The sequence below is a fragment of the Oryx dammah genome, unplaced genomic scaffold (assembly GCF_014754425.2).
Source record: "Oryx dammah isolate SB20612 unplaced genomic scaffold, SCBI_Odam_1.1 HiC_scaffold_29, whole genome shotgun sequence".
NCBI classification, from domain to species: domain Eukaryota; kingdom Metazoa; phylum Chordata; class Mammalia; order Artiodactyla; family Bovidae; genus Oryx; species Oryx dammah.
Window position 1 is genome coordinate 35,301,115 of NW_024070213.1, and position 25,395 is coordinate 35,326,509.

A 25,395-nucleotide genomic window follows, 5' to 3' on the forward strand; every position below is an offset into this window, starting at 1 on the left:
CTCTCTCACTGCAATGAAGAGTAGCCCCTGCTCGCCACAACTAGAGAAAGCCTGCAAGCAGCAATGGAGGCCCAGCACAGCCAAAAATAAAGTTTAAAAAGTGTTTTTAAGTTATAGATTCAGAATGTAAAATATCCATTCTTTAATGAAACATACCTAAACTTTCACTGTTAAAACACACAAGTGTATTTATATATATGTGTGTGTGAAAGTAAAAGTGTTAGTTGCTTAGTCGTGTCTGACTCTTTGCAACCCCATGGACCCACCAGGCTCCTCTGTCCATGGAATTCTCCAGACAAGAATACTGAAGTGGGTAGCCATTCCCTCCTCTGGGGGGTCTTCCTGACCCAGGGATTGAACCCAAGTCTCTTACATCTCCTGCGTTGGCAGGCACGTTCTTTACCACTAGTGCCACCGGGGAAGCACCAATTATTTGTTGACTATAAATAGAAACATAACCTGTGAGCTCGTTTTGAGTAAGTCCATCTCTAGTTATAAATTTCCCAAGTTGTGGAGCTTCACTCTTAGGTTTAGTAAAACTGCCAACATCTTTGCACACTGAACTCTCATCCAATCACTAGATTCTTCAGTATAATTCATAAGCAATGTCTTGGTGTGACATTCTTATTTTAAAAGTCTCAACTTTGGCACTGCTAGTCACACTGTGCATTGTCACTAATGCCTGATAAGCTAACCACAACTTGACCACCCTTTCTCAGGCGGTTATCTGGCTTGCTGAGATTTCCTCCTGATCCAATGAGAAATTATAACCGTGAACTTAAAACTGGACATTTGATCCCTTTGTAGAGAGAACTCAGTGTCTAGCTTAGTACCCTGCACATAGTTTAATGTTAAATATGTATTTGTGAAGAGTAAATAAATTTAAAAGTTACTTAAATTTTACACTATTGTCAATTGACAACAATTTGTAATTATATTTTGTAAGAATGATCATATTGGTTTTTAGCTGAAGATTTGATCTTCAGCTAGCAAAATAAACTGAAATCCTCTGACAAACTTTAGAAGACAGTAGACTGTCAAAGCCATTTTTTAGCCATTAATGGTGGAAAGAGGGGACTGTCTTCTTGATATTTGTATTAATTTTCTATAATGATCATGTATTATTTTATAATAGAAAAAAATTTAAGAATTCACTCTATACATTTTAAAATATTAGAGTATAACACTTGTCCGTAATAAAAGAAAATTCAAATAGAAACACTGGAGACTTCAATTCTACTCTCCTATCTACTTCACACCAACTTATTTGAAGTTTACTTATAGCAGGGGTTCCCAACCCCTGGGCCACAAACCAGTACTGAGCGAGTGAAGCTTCATATGTATTTACAGCCACTCTCCATAGCTCACATGCCATGGTCTAGGTAAAACTTGTCTTCTATGAAACTGGTTCCTGGTGCCAAAAAGCTTGTGTGTGCATGCTAAGTTGCTTCAGTCATGTCCAACTCTTTGCAACCCCAAGGACTGTAGCCCACTAGGTTCCTCTGTCCATGGGATTCTCCAGGCAGGAATACTGGAGTGGGTTGCCATACCTTCCTCCAGGGAATCTTCCCAACTTAGGAATCAAGCTATTTCTCCTGAATTACAGGAAGATTCCTTACCCATGAGGCACCAGGGAAGCCAAATGGTTGGGTACCGCTAACTTATAAAACATGCTGCATCTCATTCCCCTCTCTTCACTCCTCTGCCTCCAGCAGAGACTTGTACGGATTTCCTATTTCCCCCTTCTCAATCTGGCTAACGCAAATTAGATAAATCTATGGGTGTTCTTTACTATTGTGTCTCACTCCTTTCTTCATCCTTTAACTAGACTATAAGCTCCTTGAGGACAAGGTCAGTTTTCCCGTGTTTGTATCTCTAGGGTCGAGCACAGTGTCTGGCATCCAGCCACACTCTATCAGTGGTTGCTATTAAGGTGAATGAATTAAAATCACCTTGAAGATTTATTTCCTTTAACACAAAGCACTTGAGGGAAAAAGAATGACATCCCGAATTTGAACACAGTATTTTTTAAAAATCACATGCTAAATGGATATGCTGCTGCTAAGTCTCCAGTCGTGTCCGACTCTGTGCAACCCCATAGACGGCAGCCCACAAGGCTCCCCGTCCCTGGCATTCTCCAGGCAAGAACACAAGAGTGGGTTGCCATTTCCTTCTCCAAGGCATGAAAATGAAAAGTGAGTGAAGTCCCTCAGTCGTGTCCGACTCCTAGCGCCCCATGGACTGCAGCCTACCAGGCTCCTCCGTCCATGGGATTTGCCAGGCAAGAGTACTGGAGTAAGTTGCCATTGCCTTCTCCAGCTAAATGGATATAAGAAGGCACAATTCTCTGCTAACCCCTCTGCCTTTGCCAAACTGAGCAGGGATCATTGGCATGGCAATGCTCAACTTCTGAGTGGACATCTTGGAGATTCCCTAGCATCAATAGCTGTGGCTTCAGCCACAACCAGCATGACCTCATTACCTAACTTTGGCACAAGTTTCATTTTTAGAGAAGCATATGTTAAGCATATAAATTAATCAACCAAACAAGGAAACCCACACCAAAATCTACAGCCACACCAACAGGCCCTGGATTCTTGAAGAAATTCAAAGAAAGCTTTGCAAAGCCTGACTATGGAGAGAGATTATTTGCAGTAGGCATTGGGAGGGTGGACGTCTTACAAGCTGGTACCCTGAGAATCACCTTCCATTAAGTATCTCCCTTTTATTATCGTATGCTACTACCCTGGTTGAAGGCAGACACTGTTCTCTCAGTTAATATTATAACGTAAGCATGAACCAGATATCTGGACACAAGTGATTTCCACAAGCTCACTGCGTGTTCAGGCTAGAAAATACCCTTGGAGACAGCATACACAGCCCATTCCCCCTGCTGCCAGCCTCTCTGTCCTTGTATTAGGATCTGGGGTTGGAAAAGGTGGCCCGTTTGGACGACAGGTCTTTTTTTCTGGCTCAAGATTCACCAGGTGATTTTGTGATCAACTTCTGCCCAGAATCTAGGAACCTCAGTGCTGGATGGAATCCTCATATTTACTTATTTTTTCTTTTTTAACTTTTAATTGTAGAACTCTTTCTGACTAATGTTACAGTTGCAAATATAATACAAAATTCTCATTGACTCTTTACTTGGCTTCCCCAAATATCGACACCTTACTTAATCATACAACAATGATCAATGTCCAAAAACTAATACATTAATAGAGTTGGACCATAAAGAAGGCTGAGCACCACAGAACTGATGCTTTCAAACTGTGGTGCTGGAGAAGACTGTTGACTCTCCTGGACTGCAAGGAGAATCAAACCAGTCAATCCAAAGGAAATCAACCCTGAATATTCATTGGAAGGACTGATGGTGAAGCTGAAGCTCCAATACTTTGGCTGCTTGATGCGAAGAGCTGACTCATGGAAAAGACTCTGATGTTGGAAAAGATTGAAAACAACAGGAGAAGGGGACAGCAGAGGATGGGATGGTGAGATACCATCACTGACTCTATGGACATGAATTTGAATAAACTCCAGGAGTTAGTGGAGGACAGAGGAGCCTGGCGTGCTGCAGTCCATGGAGTTGCAAAGAGCTGGACACTTAGTGACTGAACAACAATCACTTTAATCTACAGAGCTTTATTCAAAGTTCATGAACTGCACAAATAACGTCTTCTTTTCTGAACCAGGATCACACATCACATTTAGCTGTCACGTCTCTTAGTCTCTTTTAATTCCTCAGCACTCCTTTGACTTCACAAGCTTCAAGAGTACTGGCCAATTATTTTGTAGAATATTTCTCATTCTGGATTTGTCTGAAATTTCCTCACTTTATGCATTTTTGTCAAAAGATGCCATATCCTTGTCAGCACATCATGTCAAGAGGCACCCGATGTCGCTGTGTCTCTTCACTGGTGACATTAACGTTGATCACATAATTAAAGTGATTTCTCCACTTTAAAGTCACTCTCTTTCATAATAAGTATATTATGGGGAAATACTTTGACTACATCAATATCCTGTTTCTCATTATACTTTCTCATTTAACACTTCTCTGTTAATTTTAGCATCCACTGAGGATTATTACTATTATATGGTATTTGCCAAACAGCAACATTCTATTTCTATTACTCTTTCTACACTGATTAACAGGAATACTATTGTAAGGAAGAGCTTTCTCCTCTACCAGTATGGATTCCCGGATTCTTATTTTATTCTGTGGGTTATTATGTATCACTGTAACTATTTTTATCTCAAAATTTCCACAGACTTGGCCACTGGGAGACCTTTCAAGTTGAATCCTGTGTTCTCTGACACAGTCCCATCATTTTTTGTAGCACTTTTGGAAGGAATCTTAATGATCAACTAATTCATCTTTAAATCATCTCAAAGCGTCCCAGCCAAGGAGTCATCCAGTCTACGCCTGACAAAATCCAGCGTTAGAAACTTGCATGTCCACCACAGAATTTACCTTCTCCAGCCAGTTCTGATGGCCAAGTACAGTAATCAGTCTTAAGTTTGCTTTTTCAGCCTTATCAGCTATGCATAGCATGCAACTGAAGGTTAGAGGCTCAGCTAATCCTGCTCAAAACTGCAACCTTATTCATAGAGCGATAATAAAATAACTCATCTAGAACTGTAATCAGCTTACCCAAATATAACCTTGGGGTTCCATACTGCCAAAACGGCAGCTCATGTTTTCCCTTCCCCCTTAGTGCCATACCCACACCCAGATACTTAAGAGTGAGCCTCCACCCTGGTCATTGCTGTTCACCTCTACTCAGTCCTATCTGAAGAGTAAAGTGCACACCTGCACCTGATGAGGATACAGCTTGTTTTCCTGCCTGGTCTTATTTCTTTCTGAGGATGGAGCCTCATTCCCAGTTTTACCATATATATGATTTCAAGCTCTTGTTCAAGGACCAGTTGTATTAGTAACACCTCGGGAAACTTGTTAAAAAGTATGTATTTCCAGACTCCCGAATTACTGGTCAAATCTTCCAAAGCCTCAAGTTCTTCATCCAGAAGGATGAAGTACTTACTTTATAGAATTGTCAGGAAGATTACATGGAATTATGTATGTGACGTGCTTAGCACTTTGCCTGATCCAATCTAAACAGTAAACAATAACAGTTGCTATTATCATCATTAGCCATACTATTACAACTGTTATTAGTCAGGCAAATATGAAAAAAATGTATCAGATGCTTTACTTTCTCCTTAGTGAGTAAAGAGTAGATGTTCAGAGGGGTACCCGTGCTCATCACCATCATATTTAACGTATAATAGGTGGCAGCACAGGCTACATACTTTGGCTCTGGTGGTCTTGTAAGGTATATCAATGGCATAGAACTTAGGGACGATGATGCCCCTGTACAAAGGGGCACCTGTTATTGACACGCTTCTAACCTAATCATCCTGCAGAAAAGTCTGAGAGCACAAACAAATGCTTTAACAGTCTAGTCTTAGATCTGCCATTCTCTGGGCTTCCATCTCTTTATGTGTCAATGATGATTTGATATTAGATAATTTCCAGAACTGCTTCTATATCTAAGACTTTATGCTCTACTTACCAGGATGCTACAATCTAGTTAGCATTCCGTGTGAAGATGATACTAATTTATCATTTCAGGCTGGACTTCTCTCCTTACGAAAGTTATGGTCGTTTGTGCCAAGAGGGCTATCATCACTAAATGAGACTAAACACAGTGAAGAGAGCTGTTTCCACTTCCTGCTGTATTTGTAACTTCCCCACAATGGACAGCCAAATATTTGCTATGTTTTCATTGCTATTTAACTCACACATCTACTCCCTTGTCAAATATCTTTTTATTAGCACTGGCATACCTTCTAAAAAAAATAAACCTTTCTGTAACTACTCAGATTATACCCAAAGGCTAGAACTTTGCTATCTGCCATCTGCAACAGACCTTAGAAATAGCAAGTTACTTCTGCACTCCCATTTCCCTTCCTGCTCACTCCCCTTCCTACTCAGATCTGAAATAGGTTTAAATATCCCTTGCTCTTCTCATACCCTCATTTCCACTGAGCTTCCCTTTGTAGTTCTAATATTCACCTTCTAACAACAGCTAAGCTTTATCAAATGATTAGTAGTAGTAGTGTTAATCGCTCAGTCGTGTCTGACTCTTTGTGACCCCACAGACTACAGGCCACCAGGCTCCTCTGTCCGTGAAATTCTCCAGGGAAGAATACTGGAGTGGGTTGCCATTTCCTTTTCCAGGGGATCCCCAACCCCAATTGAACCTGTGTTTCCTGCATTACAAGTAGATTCCTTACTGTCTGAGCCGCCAGGGAAGCCCAGATAAAATATAAGTGCTATGTAAATAGCTGAAGATGAGTGGCAAATTCAAGTTTTATTTTTTGGTATCATATGATTACAAGTTGCTATTTTTAATGCTTTACCTACAACATCTCATTAAATTCTCACATAACCCTATAAACTGATGAGATACAAAAGCATCTTGTGGCTATTATTTGCTGGTATTTCTCATCCGGTCCTCTGAGCCATTCTTTCAATCCCCATTCCAAAGTTATCTACCTGATTGTATCCCAATCAGGATACAGATTGTGACATATTTTCCCACGTTCTTTTGCCAGATTTAAAGAAAACTTAATTTCCACAGCCTTTAGTGTATCTCTCCTACTATTTCCCGTTTCACTTAACATGGGATAATTTTTATTGTCTTTGCTTTTGCAAAACCTCATGTATCAGCAGTTTGATAATATTAACTTCATGGTCAATATCCTTTGTGCTCTATTATTATAATCTGCCTTATGCTGTACATTTAAAATTATTTTTCAAATTATCTGCATGCTCACTGTGGAATCCTTAGACAATACCGAAAGCAAAGAAAAGACAGTAAAATAGAGATTCTACTGCTTAAGATAATCACAATCAACATTTTGGCATACATCTCTCACTTTCCCGTGTATTTATAAGATTGAGATGATACATAAAATGCTTTTGCTCACAAAGTTCTTACTCCTTGGAAGAAAAGTTATGACCAACCTAGATAGCATATTCAAAAGCAGAGACATTACTTTGCCGACTAAGGTCAATCTAGTCAAGGCTATGGTTTTTCCTGTGGTCATGTATGGATGTGAGAGTTGGACTGTGAAGAAGGCTGAGCGCCGAAGAATTGATGCTTTTGAACTGTGGTGTTGGAGAAGACACTTGAGAGTCCCTTGGACTGCAAGGAGATCCAACCAGTCTATTCTGAAGGAGCTCAACCCTGGGATTTCATTGGAAGGAATGATGCTAAAGCTGAAACTTCAGTACTTTGGCCACCTCATGCGAAGAGTTGACTTACTGGAAAAGACTCTGATGCTGGGAGGGATTGGGGGCAGGAGAAGAAGGGGATGACAGAGGATGAGATGGCTGGATGGCATCAGCGACTCAATGGGTGTGAGTCTGAGTGAACTCCGGGAGTTGGTGATGGACAGGGAGGGCTGGCGTGCTGCGATTCATGGGGTTGCAAAGAGTCGGGCACGATTGAGCGACTGAACTGAACTGAACTGAACTGAACTGAAGGTAGAAATATTTTTCTTGCCTTATTTATCAATATAGCTCTTCTGTATATGAACTTCTTAAAAAATATTTATATTGACCATAATTTTCTGCCTATTCTACTTACAATCATTCTGTTTCCAGTGAATAAAGAAAAGCTATTTAACAAGAATGAAATCGTTGTAACTGGGAAGGTCTAAATAGTTAAGGCATGCATCCAAAGTATTGTTTTTAGACTCTAACATACTTATCATTTAAAGACAGACAAGCACTTACCTTCATCTCCATCATCCCCAAATGGGTAGAAGAGAGCGACAGCTAAGTTGATGAACACAGCCAGGTTGAAGGAGATGCTCCCCCAAAGAGAAATATGCCTTGAGAACCAGAACAGGGCAGGATTACCTGGTGAGAAAGAGGCATGGTGGGACAGAAAAGAAAATGAATTTTGATTTCAATACCAGAGCCCTACTGAAATAACATCTTCCTAAATGCATTTTTGCAAACTACTATAAAAGCATATATAAACAAACATTTAATGCAATTTATTTTAGAACATTTATCATCAATACCATAAAGGAGTTTTCCATTTGATTCCTTCTTTTCTTTAGCCAGTTTACACCTAAGCTATTGTAGAAGGGTGAGTAATTCTGCAACTGCTAACTCTGGGTTAATTCTCTTTAATATAGCCCTAGAGCAGGTTGGGGGAAGGCAGTTTAGCAGTCACCTGGGGCCCCTTTTAATGGAATGGTATACACTGTTGTGTAATTTAGTAATATCAATTAATTGGTCTCACTTCCCTGTCTTGATAAAACCCCTACCCTTTGCACAGATATATCTCTGGTGAGAGTTTCAAATCACAGTCACAGTTACCTGAAACTCTGAAACTTAATAGCATGGCATAGCACTGCTTACTGGGAACTAGTGACTTATAATATTACCTAAGTTTTAAACCTTTATGCTTCCCAAAAAGTTGTTGGGTTTGCAACAGCAAAAGTGAAAGATACAACAAAAACTACCAATAAGTGGGAGAGCTTTTGCTGAATATTTTTCAGAAATGGGATTCTGTATCTGTCACCAGAAATGAATTGATAGATGCATCTACTGAATAAAATTTACATAAGCCAAAACTCAGTTTCTTTCACCTCTCCTAAAAAACTGAACAGACACATTATGCATACAAGTTTGTCACACAACATATTCAGGTCTTGTCCACTGTCTAACTCTTAATAGTTTAACATTAGATTTAAAATATTAAGAGTCTACAGGATGCTTGGGGCTGATACACGGGGATGATCCAGAGAGATGATATGGGGTGGGATGTGGGAGAGGGATTCAGGATTGGGAACTCATGTACACCCGTGGCAGATTCACGTCAATGTATGGCAAAACCAATATAGTATTATAAAGTAAAATAAAGTAAAAATAAAAATTAAAAAAAATATATTAAGAGTCAATTGAGGGGAAAAGCCATCTCAATTTTCAAATAGAATTATAAGCTTTTCAAAGTATGTTCTGTGAATTCCAATCTCAAATCTGCTGCTTACTTATAAACTACACTTCTCTTCAGTACATCTTGTTTTCTTTCTCTTGGAATAGAGCATTCCAACACTGGAGTAGGCTATGATTAGCTACGGCATTTAGTTGACTAATGTGTCATAAATTGTAAGCATTTGCATTTTCATCATTCCTGAATTAGGAGTCCTCATTTTAAAAAGCAGAATATTAAGACAAAATTAGAAGATGTTGATACATACATTTGTAACAACAAATCCATCAAATGAATTAGATTCTGTCTAAAACCTCATCATAAGCTACTTCCAAATTTTAAAAGTAAACTGTATATTGGAAATTATTTTAAGGTCTTTTTTTTTGACAAATGACAAAATATTTATCTCAAAAACACAGACCCCACAAGCACTAGCTCATTATCCAATTTGCTTTTTGTCAGGAATAAAATGAATGATTTTCAAATTGAGTTTCTGTTATGTACCCTGAATGCCTAAGTTTTTCTGAATTCCATAAGGTTCTTCATGGGAAAGTGCTATGGGAGAGTAATTTCTTTATTTTTTTCAAATATCCTGCTAAGAAAGTCTGACAATGCATGCTACAATCTTTATTCAAGGATGTTATGTCTCAAGCTCAACCAAATTCATAAACCATAATCACTGACGTTCCCAGGAAACTAAAATGATGCAACACTGTTGAACAGAAGTATTGAGAACATATGCCTGTTGTCTGGAAAATCTCTCCAATAGTCAGAAAAGACCTAATCAAAAGTTTTACCCCAACGATTTTTATTAAAAACTCATGATATTTCTCATCTGGGAAAGTAAAGTTTATTTTAGAATTGAAAAGTTTTCAATCCTTTTGCGGTGTTGTTAATTAACAAGGTTGTGTTGATTTCAGGTGTACAGCAAAGTGATTCAGTTATACATATACATGTATCTATTCTTTTTCAGATTGTTTTCCCATTTTGGTTGTTATATAATATTTCCAAATAGACTTAAACCTGAGAAATAAGTAAGGGGAACTATAAGATGGTAACTTTTAAGTGTTACATTATAAGCTTGCCTGGTTTGAATACAAGTGTCACACAATTTTTACTTTGACTTGGCAAGATTCAGATATGTTGAAAAAAGGAATGAGTTTCAGAAAAAACACTCAACAGTACCTGATCATAAGATCACAGATACAAGAGGACAGGCATGCCTATGCCAGGATCTCTCCACTCCATTCACTGATTGTTAAGGCCGATCAAGGCCTATTCATGGACTTCAAACCTGCAGCTGTTCTACAGCTGCAACCCACAGCTGCAATCTTGGATGTCATAATATTTGTAAAACTATAGGATCAGTACTAAAAGATGATCTAATTAGTCAGAACCTTCTATGTTCCTTAAGCCACAGGTGTCTTGGCTCCAACTGTAGACAGAGCTTACATGCTTAAGCTTATAAGTGATTTCAGTAACATCAGACGGCAAGAATTTAAGAGCCAATTGAAACGAACACTGTCATGTATCCCAAAGTACTGGTGTATCTATCATTATGCTCAAAACACTTTCATTATGCTCAGATCATTTTGGTTCATTGAACTTACTCCTGATTTTCTTCTGCCACTTCATCTCATTGTAGAGATCTTCAGTTTGCTGGAAAAAGTCATTCACTTTACTTCCCTGTTCATCCCTCTCTGTGGTGTTGAATACGCGACACTTGGATTCTCGCGTGAGGTATTCACATATATTGGGGACAGGAAATACTATTTGTTCCATTGTCCTGTCATGCCGAACAATCTGAAAAACATTAATTTGCATTTGTTTTAAGCTTTGGAGAATCTTAGACGACTTTCTGCTTTTAGCATGACTTCAATAACGATACTGTATGAATTCAGCTATGAAAAAATATGCCAACTTGAAATATCTGAAATAGTCCTGTATATTATTCTCTTTAAATGAGAGAAATTAATCAGACTAATGTATCATCAGTATTATACTATACTGTAAATAACAAAAACCAAAATCTTTCTCAATTAATATTAAACTCTTGCCTCCCATTTTTATCTTCATGAAGTACATAAGACAACTAAGAGGGTCTTCACTGGGAAGTGTCTGGCTATGTAACCTTAAGCACAGCACTTGTTATATTTTTATCCTGCTCTTAGCCTATTCTTCCTAAAAATGGCTACTGGGGAACAAATGACATATACAACATAATGTGCCCTGCATTCTACAGAGAAAAATGTTTTATGTCATTAAAATGTTTTCCTGCTATGGCAAACATATTCTTATGTGTAACTCATTCAAGCACACACTCAGATGTGAGTATCTGTTGTTTTGAACTTCTCTAATTTGGTACTGGTAACAGTTTGTTGTTTAGTTGCTGAGTCCTATCTGACTCTTTGTGACCCCCTGGACTCTGTCCATGGCGTTCTCAGGCAAGGATTCAGGAGTGGGTTGCCATTTCCTTCTCTAGGGGGTCTTCCTAGACCAGGGATCAAACCTGCATCTCCTGCACTGGCAGGTGCAGTAGGCCACCCGGGAAGCCCTGATCCCAGTTTAGCTTTAGACAGAGACACAAGTTAAATGAGTTCATACAGAGTGCCTATGTCACAAGGGTTCGTGCAGACTACCTGTCAAGGTTCATATTTATATACTCTATCTAGCCCTCAAAAACTAATCAGAAATTAGTCTAAGCTGAAAGAGTCATTCTATCTCCCTGTGCTACTGACTGGTATGGTGATGAGCACTTGGCCTATTTCTGGAAAATGAGGCATAAGGAGAAATATCCTGGGGCTAGAGGTGCTCTCAACGGAGATTTTCCTTCTAGAAAAGACAGAAGCCACATGAGACAAACAAAAGATCAAATATATAACACACCAGCTTTTTTTCATCAGTACCCTCTTTCTCCCTGCTTAGAAAAAAAGGTGATAATGCTACTTGAAATTCTGGCAGCCATTTTGCAACCATGAGGTGAGACAGCACCCACATAATAAGAAAGACTTAGCTGAAAATATGGAAAAGGTCTGAGTGTTTGAAGACATCACTGCATCATTGAATCAATTATAGAACTACTGGTACCTCCAGACTTCCCATTATGAGGGAAAATCAAATATTTTTATTGTTTAAAAACTATTAGCCTGGTATTTTGTTACTTGTAATTGAAACTATCCTAAATGATATGTTATATATACAAACCACATACTAGAATACTATCATAAAACAAAGAAGAAATCTGTAGTGTAATTAAAAATTCTTGGAACATAGGTTAAAAAAATCAATCATAGAAAATAAAAATTGGAAGTATTTGGTATGGTAAGCAACTACATGGGAAAAAATGGTTTACTGGTCCAAACAGTGCCAAACATTAAAAAAAGATTCTCCGGATGCATTTAAGAAATAATGTCCTGATGACTATAAGCCAAGCTTTTCAGCCCCTTTGTGACATGTTATGTTTGATCCTGGTTGTTACGTTTCACAAGGGACACTGACAGACTGCTGGGAGTACTGAAAGAGCAAAAAAGCCAAAAAAAGGGATACTTTTTTTACACTTATACCACACATGCTTATTCAGGCCTTAGGTGAGGAGTCCTGGGAAATTCAAAGTGAAAAAGCATGAACCCCAATCTATAAAGGCTTGTAATTTTGTAATCACAATGGCACCTCAAATGTCTGACTCAAGCTATCATGGTGACGGGGGAGCAAACAGTCTGAACAGCAGGCAAACATGAAAGTGGGCTGGATTGTGTGTGTTATCAAAAAATAACTTTCTAATTATTAGCTATTCCAAATCAGATGTTTCCTCCTGAAGTAGTGAGATGGCTATCACAGGAAGAATTTAAAGTTGAAACAGGATCTTTGCAAAGCAATTCCTCCTTGGACTGGTGAACAGACTAGGTAACCCATAAGGTCCTTGCTATTTCCCAGGGTCTTTAAGCCTATAATATATAGACAAACTATTATTTGCAACAGTATTTATTATTCTGAGGTTATGCTTCAAGAACAGTGTTCAGTATTGGAACCAAAAGGGTGATTAAGAGTAGTTCCTGCCTCATGTAGGGCGCCAGTGACCCAGAAGAACCTAACAGTATTCCAACATGATAGCTTAAAAAAACAGAATGATCAAAATGCCTCTGGGAGTATAGTGGGATAAAATAAATGAATGCAGAGGTAATATAAGCTGGTCTTTGAATGAGCATGAGGTTGGTCAACATGAAGAATTTAGATCATCAGTCCAGATTATTCCTTTGAACCCCTAACTTCTATATCCAGCTTCATGCATTCCTCAAGTTACCTCAAATTCAATTTATCCAAGAATCAACAAATGACCTTCCAGAACATTTTAACTGCAAAAGTTAGGATCCTTGTGCATAACACCAGTTTCTGTCCATTTATTCAAACCAAAAAGCCCAGGGGGCATCCCTTCCCCAGTGTTTCCCTCACCTCACATGCAGACTCCAACATCAAGCATCAAGCCCTGTGTATATGTATATGTGTGTGATGTAACATACAGTGTCTCTATTTCCTCCAATCTGTCATCTTCAATACCACCATCTCTCTCTTTTCTAGCTTCCTATCTCATTTACTTGCTTTCCTTGCCTCATTTCCTTTTCCAGTCCTTTCTCCAAATAGCAATTTGAATAATCTTTGAAAAGAATCTTTTCCTTTCCTATGTTCTTTCTCTTTCCTTTCATTCAATTCTACCTGGAATTCCATGCCCAAATTTTAGTAGAAAGAAATCTCTACTCGATCCTTTAATATATATTTTATGACAACCTTCTTTGTGAAATCTACCCTGAAATACCCCAGGCACAGTTAAATACTATTTTCTCTAAATATCTTTTGTTTATACAATTACTATACAGAATGATATTCTCTATGTGTATGTAACTGGTAGAGAGTAAAGGCTCAGTAAACATTTATAGAATGTATGTATTCACAGCTAAATCTCTCCTCACCGCTGAGACCCCACAGAAGTCTAACTCCAACCACAGTCCTCAGTTCTTACAGAGAGGTATTAATTCAACCCCTACCTCTGGCCCATCTGCTATTCCATCTATTCCTGATATTCTCTTCTAATTACTAACCTTGTTCTTTGGCCTCTGGGACCTTAAATAGAAACTTGGTGGTTTGATGATCTATTTATCTGGCTTCTCAGCCCCTAAGCACTTGAGATAGTGAGCAATGTTTTTGCTGTGGGTGCAAAACCCCCAGCTCATGGGTTGCACTAGGTCAAGCCTCCCACCAAAGCTATTAATGTTCATAAATGTGAGCAAGGGATCCACTTTGAAACACAAGGTAATAATGATCATTACTGCAAAGGTTTGGCAACAGTAAACAAGAAGGTACAGTGATAACGTACCCTGAAGTTAACAGCAGTAATGCCATTGTGCACTCTGCTAAAAACTAAAAAATATCTGCTGAAGTGGATGAATGCATGAATGTAAATTACCTTGACAGGCGTCAACTATTCTATTCACTTCAGCCTGGTCATCTCTGCCAACCAGTGTCAAAATGATGCCATAGCTAGTAAATGACAGCCAGATGGTTCTCACAACACATAATGATTAAGGCCATGTTGATCCACACCTCCAAAACTGCCACCAGCCCTTAAGTAAGGGCTCATTTAAGGGGGTGGGGCTCAACTGCTGCAGACTGAAATGGAAACTGTTAAGACATTTCAAGTCCATGCTATCAATATGAAAACTTTACTAGTGCCTTCCGTTTTCCCCGCCCTTCTGTACACCTTCTTACACAGAGAGCTCTTCTTTAATAAGCCTTCCATAGTTTTTTTAAAAGAAACAATTTCTTGAATGATAGAATCTATTATAATAATCCTGTCTCTAAAATATCTTCCAGGACCAAAAGAAAATAAAAACAACTTTATTATTTACAAAAGAGAATTTACATATAGTTCAGGCCAAAAAAGAAAGACAATTTTGAAAGATGTGCAGATTGATTTCTTATAGACCACCCCTCACATCTCCTCTTTTGGTATATATGTTGATACTTTGACAGTTTACATCACTCAATTCTACGTCATTGTTCTAGGAAACAATTATAAAAATGGTCTGAAAGAGAAAGCAAACATATCTTTTCACGGTTGGACCCATTGATGGTTACCTCAATCTGTGCGGTATGGTTGGCATAATACTTCAAGGCTTCATCACCATCATCTGGATCGGATCCTGGTTTGAGCATCTGCTGTAAAAGTTTGTTGTGGCGGGCCAACTAAGGGAAAAAGTGAGAAAAATGTTTTAGTTCTTTTTTCCCCTCTTTACTGAGGACAGATTTTGAAAACATTTTATCCACTTTAATACAGAACTTCACAGTTCTGGGACTAACAGCAATTAATTCCATTTCAGGAGAGGTTGTCTATCTGAAAGGCATAAACAATGATATCACTATAGCAATCTTGCATTTTTATTTGGTGATATAGGTTCTTAGCAAGGGCTTCCCATGTGGCACAGTGGTAAAGAATCCACCTGCGAATGCAGGAGACACAGGTTTCATCCCTGGGTGGGAAAATCTCCTGGAGTAGGAAATGGCAACCCACTCCAGTGTTCTTGCCTGGAAAATTCCATGGACAGAGGAGCCTGGTGGGCTACAATCCATGGGGTTGCAAGGAGTCAGACATGACTAACAGTGCATGAATTCATGCATATTTTTAGCAGATGACCATGTCTTGCTCAGAGTAGGTATTCAGTTACTATTGTTGATTAACTATATATCTTCAATAAATGTATAATTGTACCAAGAAGAAGAAAAGCCCACAATGATATATAATTGACATTCCTTATAATAAATTTCGGAGAAGGCAATGGCACCCCACTCCAGTACTCTTGCAGGGAAAATCCCGTGGAAGGAGGAGCCTGGTAGGCTGCAGTCCATGGGGTCGCAAAGAGTTGGACACGACTCAGTGACTTCACTTTCACTTTTCACTTTCATGCACTGGAGAAGGAAATGGCAACCCACTCCAGTGTTCTTGCCTGGAGAATCCCAGGGACGGTGGAGCCTGGTGGGCTGCCATCTATGGGGTCGCACAGAGTCGGACACGACTGAAATGACTTAGGAGCATAATAAATTTAGACTACATGTACACATAAAATAACTTGATGAATACTGTGATAGTTCAGTGGGTAGTGGTACCAATATAAATGGCAGCTTCTTAATGCACATAAATAGGTATCTATATTTCCTATAGCATCTAATCAAAGCTCTACAATTAGCAGTTTGTACTAAAATCCTATGCTTCTGCATAGTCAGATGTCAAAATTGCTATTTTATGAGTACAGAGCTCAGTTTTATTAAAATTGAAACCAAAGATTTAAAACACAAAAATTTCATTATAAATTATCTTAAATGGTTGTCAATAGAACTAATGTTTTTCTCTCATTTGAATGTCAGAGGCATTTGTTAGCCAGTTCTCTCACTTTGTAGATAACTAATACATATTGCCTTCAAATAGCTCCTTTATGGTTGTCTTGAACAATCTCCAAAAACCTCATAATGTCTTTAACCTTTCAGATTTTCTATTAAGCCCTAAGTTCCCTGAGGGCTTCTGGTAACAAAAACTCTGACATATAATTTTTTTATTCCTAGCACCATTCCTATCTCTTACTCTGTGCCAGACACTATCCTAAACATTTAGGTACATGAATGCATGTGAACCTAGTAAGAAATCCTGGGGTAAGCACTATTACCCCATTTTACAGACATGAAAACTGAGGCACAGAATATTTAAGGAACTTGTCTATGAGAACATAGCTCTCGAGCTAATGATAGATCCAGTATTGAACTCAAGCAGTGTGGTTCCAGAATCAATACTCTCATCAACATGAAAGAGCAATAGATAAGTGTTTGTATTATTCATTAAGTGTTATTATAAATTATGGGTGTGAAGAATAGTAATAAATTTTAAACAATAATCTTGAATCTATGAAACTAAATAAATATCATCCTTGTTAGTGATAATTTGGTAAGTTATATATTCATTCCATTGATGCTCCTCATTTTATTAAACTATTATTTTAGAATTGGCTTTCAGGGATATTTATAAATCACTCAAGAAAGCCATTCCTATTTTATATTTATATTTAATTTTTGACTGAAATGTGAATTATACAGATTTTATTACAAACCATAGTCATAAAACTTGTTGTGACTTGCAGGTGTTTCTAAAACTCTAAATGAATTTCAAAAGATAAAATTATGGTAATCATTTAGGCATATTAGCATATATTCTAGGAAATGGCCAGTTCTTGAAGGCATGAACTGGCATGATTTGTTTATCGATTGGATCTGAGGCATGAGAGAAAGAGAGGAGTTAAGGATGGACTCCAAAATTATTGACCTGAGCAAGTGAAAGTTTAGAAATGCCCTTTACTAAGGAAAAATGCAGTAGGAGCATAATTTAGGGGGTCAGTATCTGGACTTTGGTTTTGGACACAGAAAGCTTCAGATATCATTCAAAAGGAAAGAGTGAGCAGGCTCTTTGCTGTCTGTCAGGAATTCTAGGCAGGGGTTGGGGATGGAGCTATATGGTAGGCATCATCAATATATGGCTGATATTTAAAACCATGACCCTGGAAGAGATCAGCTGCCGTAAGCTTAGCCAGAGAAAGGAGACCTAAGGAACTCTGATAGAGGTTAGAAAGATGACAGGCACCAGCAAAGCAGGCTGGGAAAGTTGGGCCAGTGAAGTAGGAACAAAGCCAGTGAAATCGGGTCTCCTGGCAGCCAAAGGAAGAAAGAACTTCAAAAACGGAGGGCATGATCATCTGCATCACAGCAGATGAGGATGGGGAAGTGGTCACTGGGGTTACCCACTTGGAAGTCACGGTAACCTTCACAGCGGCAGTTCAGGCAGTAGTGGACACCAATGTCTAGTCGTAGTGAGTTTAAATAAGAATGAGAGTAGAGGAAGTACAAACGAGTGTAGGCAGATCTTGAAGACAGCAGCTGTTAGGGGAGCCAAGAAATAGGGTGGTAGCTAGAGAAAGGGAATTACGATGAGAGTTGCCATTAATGAGACTGTGGTTTTGCTGGGTTAATAACATGCAAAAAAAAGAGAGAGAGCTAGAGAGGGGTGGAATTTAAGAGTCTGTTCAAGGAATGTATATGGGACCATGGAATCTCAGCTGAATAAAGGAAGGAAATGAAGCCAGGAGGAATGATGAAAAAGTGACAGGATCAACAAATTGGAGCTTCTAATGTGGTTTTTAAAATGTGTTGGGAGTTTGGTGCAAGGTAGGAAGTGCTAGTTAGAGTGAGATACTTGAAATGGAGCTGACTGACAGAGAGCGGGGAGCAGTGATCAGTCAGGACCAGGTCTCAGGAGTGTCTACCATCTAATCTCTATCTCCTACCTCTCACACCTCCACTTCACCCTGGTCCCAGTCTCCATCTCCTCTCGCCTGGAATTCTACAACAGCCTCCTAACTGCCTCCGGGCTCCACCTTTGTCTTCTAGATATCACCTTACTCCAAGGCCAGAGTCCTTTCGATCAGATCATGCCTCTTTTCTGTCCCAAATCCTCTGATGGCTGTCGTCTCACCTAGAGTCAGGGCCCAGTCCTCACTGTGGCTGTGAAGGGTGACAGAACGTGGCCCTGCTCCCTCTACGGACTCCTCTCTGCCACCCTCCCCAAGTCCCAGCCACACTGGGCTCCTGTCTGTTCCTTCAGCCTGAGAAGCGTGTTCCCATCTCAGGGTTTGGGCAGGTGGGCTTCCCTTCGCCTAGATTCTCTTCCTCTGGATTCCTACATGGCTTGCTCCCTCACCTACTTCAGGACTCCTTTCAAATACTATCTTATCAATAACTATGCTTTCAGAGACCACCTTATTCACCTCTCCCAACACATCTAACCCCATTTTCTGCTCTGTTTTTCTCCATAGCACGCACTATGATATACCATATTTTATCACTGATCTCTTAGCTATCTCCCCCCAAAGAATGTAAGCACATGCTCTCAGAGGAAATGGGTTTACCTCTGTTTTGTTCATGGCTGTATTTTCATGGCTTAGAACAGTATCTGGTACATAGTAGATACTCAGTACATACCTTTTAAAAATCAACTGAATGTCAGTCTTTAAATCTTAAATTATGGATAGCTTCCCAAGGTGAGACATTAACGTGAATGCTTTCTTTTCAATTTATTTATTAAAACGCTTCAATTTTTTTTCTTCTCTAGTCTTTCTATTTTTAAATTGCCATAGAGTTAATTTACAATGTTGTGTTACTTTCAAGTGTACAGGAAAGTGATTCAATTATGTGTATACATATAAATGTATATTCTTTTAAGAGTTTTTTCCATTATAGGTTATTACAAGATACTGAGTTATTTTGACCTGTGCTTTTTTAAAAAAAAATCTACCTTTTTTTAAAAAAAATCTATTTTATATATAGTACTGTGCAGCTCTTAATCCCCAATTCCTCATTTGTCTTTCCCCCCAACCCTTGCTATCCCCTTTGATAACCATAAATTTATTTTCTCTGTCTGAAAGTCTATTTCTTTTTTGTAAATAAGCTCATTTGTAAAAGAAATAAAAAGCTTTTATGTCTTTATAGGCACTCTATAGTGTCAAAACTGCTATAATTATTTTAAGAAACCACTAATGCTATTTTATATGATATAATCAATAGTACAAATCTATACAAATAATTTTTATTTCATCCAGAGTAACAGAAATATGGTAGGGCCTCTCTCTCCTTCAGTCTTAATTAAATGCTTTGTTTCATTTGTCTTGTTTGATTGCAGATAAGAGGCACCCTAAAAGGCATGTCAGAGGCTTCCCTGATGGTCTAGTGGTTAAGACACCAGTGCTTCCAATGCAGGGAGTCTAGGTTTGATCCCTGGTCAGGGAACCAGATCTTGCATGTTGCAACTAAGAGTTTGCTTGCTGCAGCTAAAGATTCTCCATACGTCAATGCAGACTGAAAATCCCACGTGCTGCAGCTAGGACCCAGCATAGTCAAATAAATAAAAACATTAAAAAGCCACTTTAAGAAAATGCCTAGGCCTCCTTTCACATGTTCAAACATTTATTTTATCTTCATTCACAATATGTAAGTAATCTATATAACTCCTGGAAAATTTGAAATATATATATATGCTGCTGCTGCTACTAAGTCACTTCAGGCATGTCCGACTCTACATATACATATTAAAAGACTGATTTATTTATATTTATGGCTGAGCTGGGTCTTTGTTGCCGCACAGGCTTTTCTCTAGTTGTAGCAAGTGGGTGCTACTCTAGTTGCAGTGCACGGGCTTCTCACTGCAGTGGTTTCTCTTGTGGAGCACGGGCTCCAGGGTGCTTGGGCTTCAGCATTCAGGGTGGCAGCATGTGGGCTCAGTAGCTGTGGCCCGACAGCTTAGTTGCTCCATGGGCTTAGCTGCTCCATGGCATGTGGGATCCTCTCTGACTAGGGATTGAACCTGTGTCTCTAGCATTGGCAGGCAGATTCTTTACCACTGAGCCTACCAGGGAAGCCCTGAAATATATAATTCTTTAAAATAAAAACAAATTAGAAAATTCAAAAAATTGCCATTTTTTGAAACCTGGATATCTTTTACATTCTTTATAACTGATGGCCTTTCCTGATTAAAGTCACCTAGTTTCTTCTTTATTGTTCTGTGTTCAGATATTGCCCTTTACATTTCTAGAGAGTATAATTTTCCATATTGCCTCTTAGTAACTATTATTTTTCCTCAATGGGCTGCAAATAGCCTCGAGAAAAAGTGCTTGGGCTTATTCAGTTCTACATTCTCAGAGCCAGAAGCAGAACTTGGTACACCAAATAGACAAAAACAATATTTGTTGGATAAATAAGGAAATGGGTTAACTAGTGACAGTCATTATGCATTTAAATGAGCAATGACACATATAAGTTTCAGTAAGTTGTCTCTGTTTTCTCCTCAATAAATGAGAAAGCCGAAAGACAAAGAAATATGATTAGATATCAGATGATGACAAAATTCCCAGCATTGGTAGACATAAAATATTTTAATATTTTTTCTTATCTCATAGCTATTCACGTACTTCTATTTCTTCTGCTAGATTGTAAACTATTTGGAGAAGAAGGAACTGGGTACTCAAAAACTGTTGAACTGAATCCTTTATGAAGCAAGGATAGCATTCCTATCACATAGGCAAAATACAAAAAAGCAGACTCAATGATTCTGAAATGTGTGAAAATGTGTCAGTTTAGAGCTCTCTTAGTCCAAATTTATAGTTTACTAAAAGCACAGTACAAATTCTCAGAGACCAATGAACACACACTTAATTTTTTAAAATAAAGTTTTAGTCCCCTATTTATGCGATTCTATCAAAAATATTCTGCAGAATGGCCACAAAGACAACCAGAGACATCAGGGTTTCCTCAGAGATGGGCTCTTACTCCAGCCACATCTTGTCCATTCTACCAGCCATGTACCTTTTCCTATGATGCAAATAAAGAAAAACAACCCCAGCATCCAAAGATGCAATGGCATCATTTAGTATTATGTGCTTTGGAAACCAAAGGTGCAAACACTTGCTAAGTTTCTGGACAAGTATGCTATGTCAGTCAAGAGCCATCACAGTAAGAAATATAATTTAAATCCTAATGAAAAACTGGAAAACAGCTAATTTAAATAATTAAGGACAGCCATCTTACAATATCCAACTTGACTTGACAGAGACCCTCACCACAGCACTCAAAATCATATGATGTCACGACACACCACAGTCTGGAAAACCAGCCAACAATCAATAGTAGTAATCATGAGAAGCTGAACATGGGCAACAACACTGAATGCTAAAAGGGATAACGTCATAGGTGGGAAACCTCTGAGAACAGAAAAACTTGTAATCCACAGCAATATCTGTAAGGCAAAATAGTAGCGATTGTTTTATATATGATATGGATATGGGATTTACACTTGTCATATCTGCTTAGTAAGTGATGGCCAAATAATTTTACCAATAAACAACTCCTATTAGCTCATTGGGCTTCCCTTGTGGCTCAGAGGTTAAAGCATCTGCCCTCAATGCGGGAGACCAGGTTAGATCCCTGGGTCGGGAAGATCCCCTGGAGAAGGAAATGGCAACCCACTCCAGTATTCTTGCCTGGGAAACCCCATGGACAGAGAAGCCTGGTGGCCTACAGCCCACAGGGTCGCAAAGAGTCGCAAACGACTGAGCAACTTCACTTTCACTTTCATTAGCTCATTAATACAGACAGAAAAATTAGTCCTGAGATAATCTGTTGTCTATAAAAATAATAAAGCTTTAAAACAAATTGCAATGCAATCATGGGGAGATATATTAGTGAGGAAAGGATCAAAAGCTTTGGTAGATAGTTAGCCTTATAACAGGACTTCTCAGTGGCTCACAGTAAAGAATTTGCCTGCATGCAGGAGACCTGGGTTTGATCCCTGGGTCAGGAAGATACCTGGGAGGAGGGCATGGCAACCCACTCCTGTACTGTTGCCTAGAGAATCCCATGGATAGACAGAGAAGCCTGGCAGGCTGCAGTCCATAGGGCTGCACAGAGTTGGACATGACTGCAGTGACTAAGCAGCAGCAGCAGCCTTATAAGAAAATCAAGACATCCCTCATAGCAAAAGACTGCCAAGAAGGGCTAGGGTTCTTTCACTATATGTAGAAAAGAAAAAATGAAAGTCATGTACCTTATTGGTAATTATAGCATTTGTAATTTAGTTAGATACAAATGCAACACTGAACGGAATTTAAAATACGTATAGGTATGTACACACACTTTAAATACAAACCTTACACATAAACCGACAGTAGGGTCTTTGACTAACACTGGGCAGTTTTAAAGTCCAAGATTGGGAAATAAAGATGATGGACCTGGGCTTTTCACTTTTAGCAGCAACTCTTGGGGAAACAGTGGAAACAGTGTCAGACTTCATTTTGGGGGGCTCCAAAATCACTGCAGATGGTGATTGCAGCCATAAAATTAAAAGACACTTACTCTTTGGAAGAAAAGTTATGACCAACCTAGACAGCATAATGAAAAGCAGAGCTATTACTTTGCCAACAAAGGTCCGTCTAGTCAAGGCTATGGTTTTTCCATTGGTCATATATGGATGTGAGAGTTGGACTGTGAAGAAAGCTGAGCACTGAAGAATTGATGCTTTGGAACTGTGGTGTTGGAGAAGACTCTTGAGAGTCCCTTGGACTGCAAGGAGATCCAACCAGTCCATCCTAAAGGAGATCAGTCCTGGGTGTTCATTGGAAAGACTGATGCTGAAGCTGAAACTCCAATACTTTGGCCACTTCATGTGAAGAGTTGACTCACTGGAAAAGACTCTGATGCTGGGAGGGATTGGGGGCAGGAGGAGAAGGGGACGACAGAGTGTGAGATGGTTAGATGGCATCACCGACTCGATGGACATGACTTTGAGTGAACTCTGGGAGTTGGTGATGGACAGGGAGGCCTGGCATGCTGTGATTCATGGGGTTGCAAAGAGTCGGACACGACTGAGTGATGAACTGAACTGAACTGAACTTGTTAAACCATTTCACATTTGCATTCTTATCATTAAGATTTTAGTGTTTATTTTAGTTTGGAGCCAAGTAAGGATGAGGTAAAACAAAAAAAATCAAGCAATTGCATTTGAATGTTATTCAACAATAATTATTATTTGGCACCTCTCATCTGTGAACTTTTTCATGTAGTCTCCATTTTTATTAATTGGTAAAACTGACACAGCTATCCAAAGATCACAAAGTGAGCTGGAGCCTGACGTCAGAATAATTGCCTTATCTGCTCAGGTTTGGTACACTGCTTTTATACCAAACACTCCTCTTATTTGAGGTAAAAATCAGCAGAAGAGGGTATAAAGTTTTACCTATTCTAACATGCTTAAAATATACAAGGCTTATATTTTCAAATTATCTGTTTTCCTCTGATTTTGTGATTCTACTATATGTAAAGCACAGGACTAGTGTGGGATTACAGAGATAAGTGAGATACTTTATTCTTTTAAACAACTTACTTTTTAGTTGGAGGAATTAAAATGATTACAGGAATGTAATTCAAAGAGGGAATACAAGGGCAGAAATACAAGGAGTCACATTTGGGTGGTGATCCTAGGAAAGGAATCACACATGAAATGCATCTGATAAAGGTTTTTAAAGAATAGAGAAAATGAAGAAGCGGCTGGAGAGGATAGCACAAAGAAGTTATCCTGTGTAGCGAGGGATCCCCATGAACAAAGTCACAAAGAAAGGGCAGCAGGAGACAAGACTAGAATATGGAGCCAGACTAAATGCCCACATGAGAAGTGTGAATAGAGAATACGGCTGTGCTGCTGCTGCTGCTAAGTCACTTCAGTCGTGTCCGACTCTGTGCGACCCCACAGATGGCAGCCCACCAGGCTCCTCTGTCCCTGGGATTCTCCAGGCAAGAACACTGGAGTGGGTTGCCATTTCCCTCTCCAATGCATGAAAATGAAAAGTGAAAGTGAAGTCATTCAGTAGTGCCCGACTCTTAGTGCCCCATGGACTGTAGCCTACCAGGCTCCTCCGTCCATAGGATTTTTCAGGCAAGAGTACTGGAGTGGGGTGCCATTGCCTTCTCCAGAATATGGCTGTAGATTGAACTATATCCACGAAAATGATACATTCAAGTTCTAACCCCCAGGACCTGTGAAACTGACCTATTTGGAAATATAGCAAGTTCTGTTTAATTTTCAGAGAATGTCCAATTGTTCATAAGCCCAACAAAGTTAGCCTAGGTACCCAACTAACACAATCAGCTATATAGTACCATACTATAGTAGGTTTATAATATTTTTCACACAAATAATACATAAAAAACAAATACACAAAAATAAAGAAAACATTTTAAATTTTACAGTACAGTACAGTAGTATCAGCTACATCACTGATGCTTTTATGCTGGCTTCTGGACATCTCAGGCTTGAAATAAAGACACTGTACTACTGTACTATAGTACCATACAGTAAAGTACACAAATCCCCTACACACACTTGTAGGGGATACATGCATGTGACAATGTACGCCAGACATGCGAATTATTAAGAATTTACGTGACTGGACATGCGAACGCATATTTGCATCTTTGAAAGTTCACAACTTGAAGGTCTGTATGTAGTGGACTTACGGTCTTTGCAGACATAATGATATTAAGATAAGTCGTACCGGATATTGGTGGGCCCTAATCCACTGACTAGTGTCCTTTTAAGAAGAAGGAAATTTGGACAAACACACACACACACACACACATACAGACACAGACACACACACACACACAGAATGCCATCTGATGACACGAGAGATGGGAGTGAGACAAGCCAAGGAACACCAAGGACTGCCAGCAACCACCAGAAACTAAT

General features: G+C 39.0%; 1 protein-coding gene across 1 annotated transcript in view; it reads right to left on the reverse strand.

The window, feature by feature from the left end:
* The window catches only part of ITPR2 (inositol 1,4,5-trisphosphate receptor type 2), a 594,002-nt gene that overhangs the window by 117,379 nt on the left and 451,228 nt on the right, over window positions 1-25,395 (reverse strand). Inside the window, exons 46-48 of the mRNA XM_040234592.1 lie at window positions 15,147-15,254; window positions 10,628-10,820; window positions 7,808-7,933 (exon numbers count right to left, since the gene is read on the reverse strand). Coding sequence (XP_040090526.1) covers window positions 7,808-7,933; window positions 10,628-10,820; window positions 15,147-15,254 — 427 coding nt within the window. The remainder of the gene's footprint in view (window positions 1-7,807; window positions 7,934-10,627; window positions 10,821-15,146; window positions 15,255-25,395) is intronic.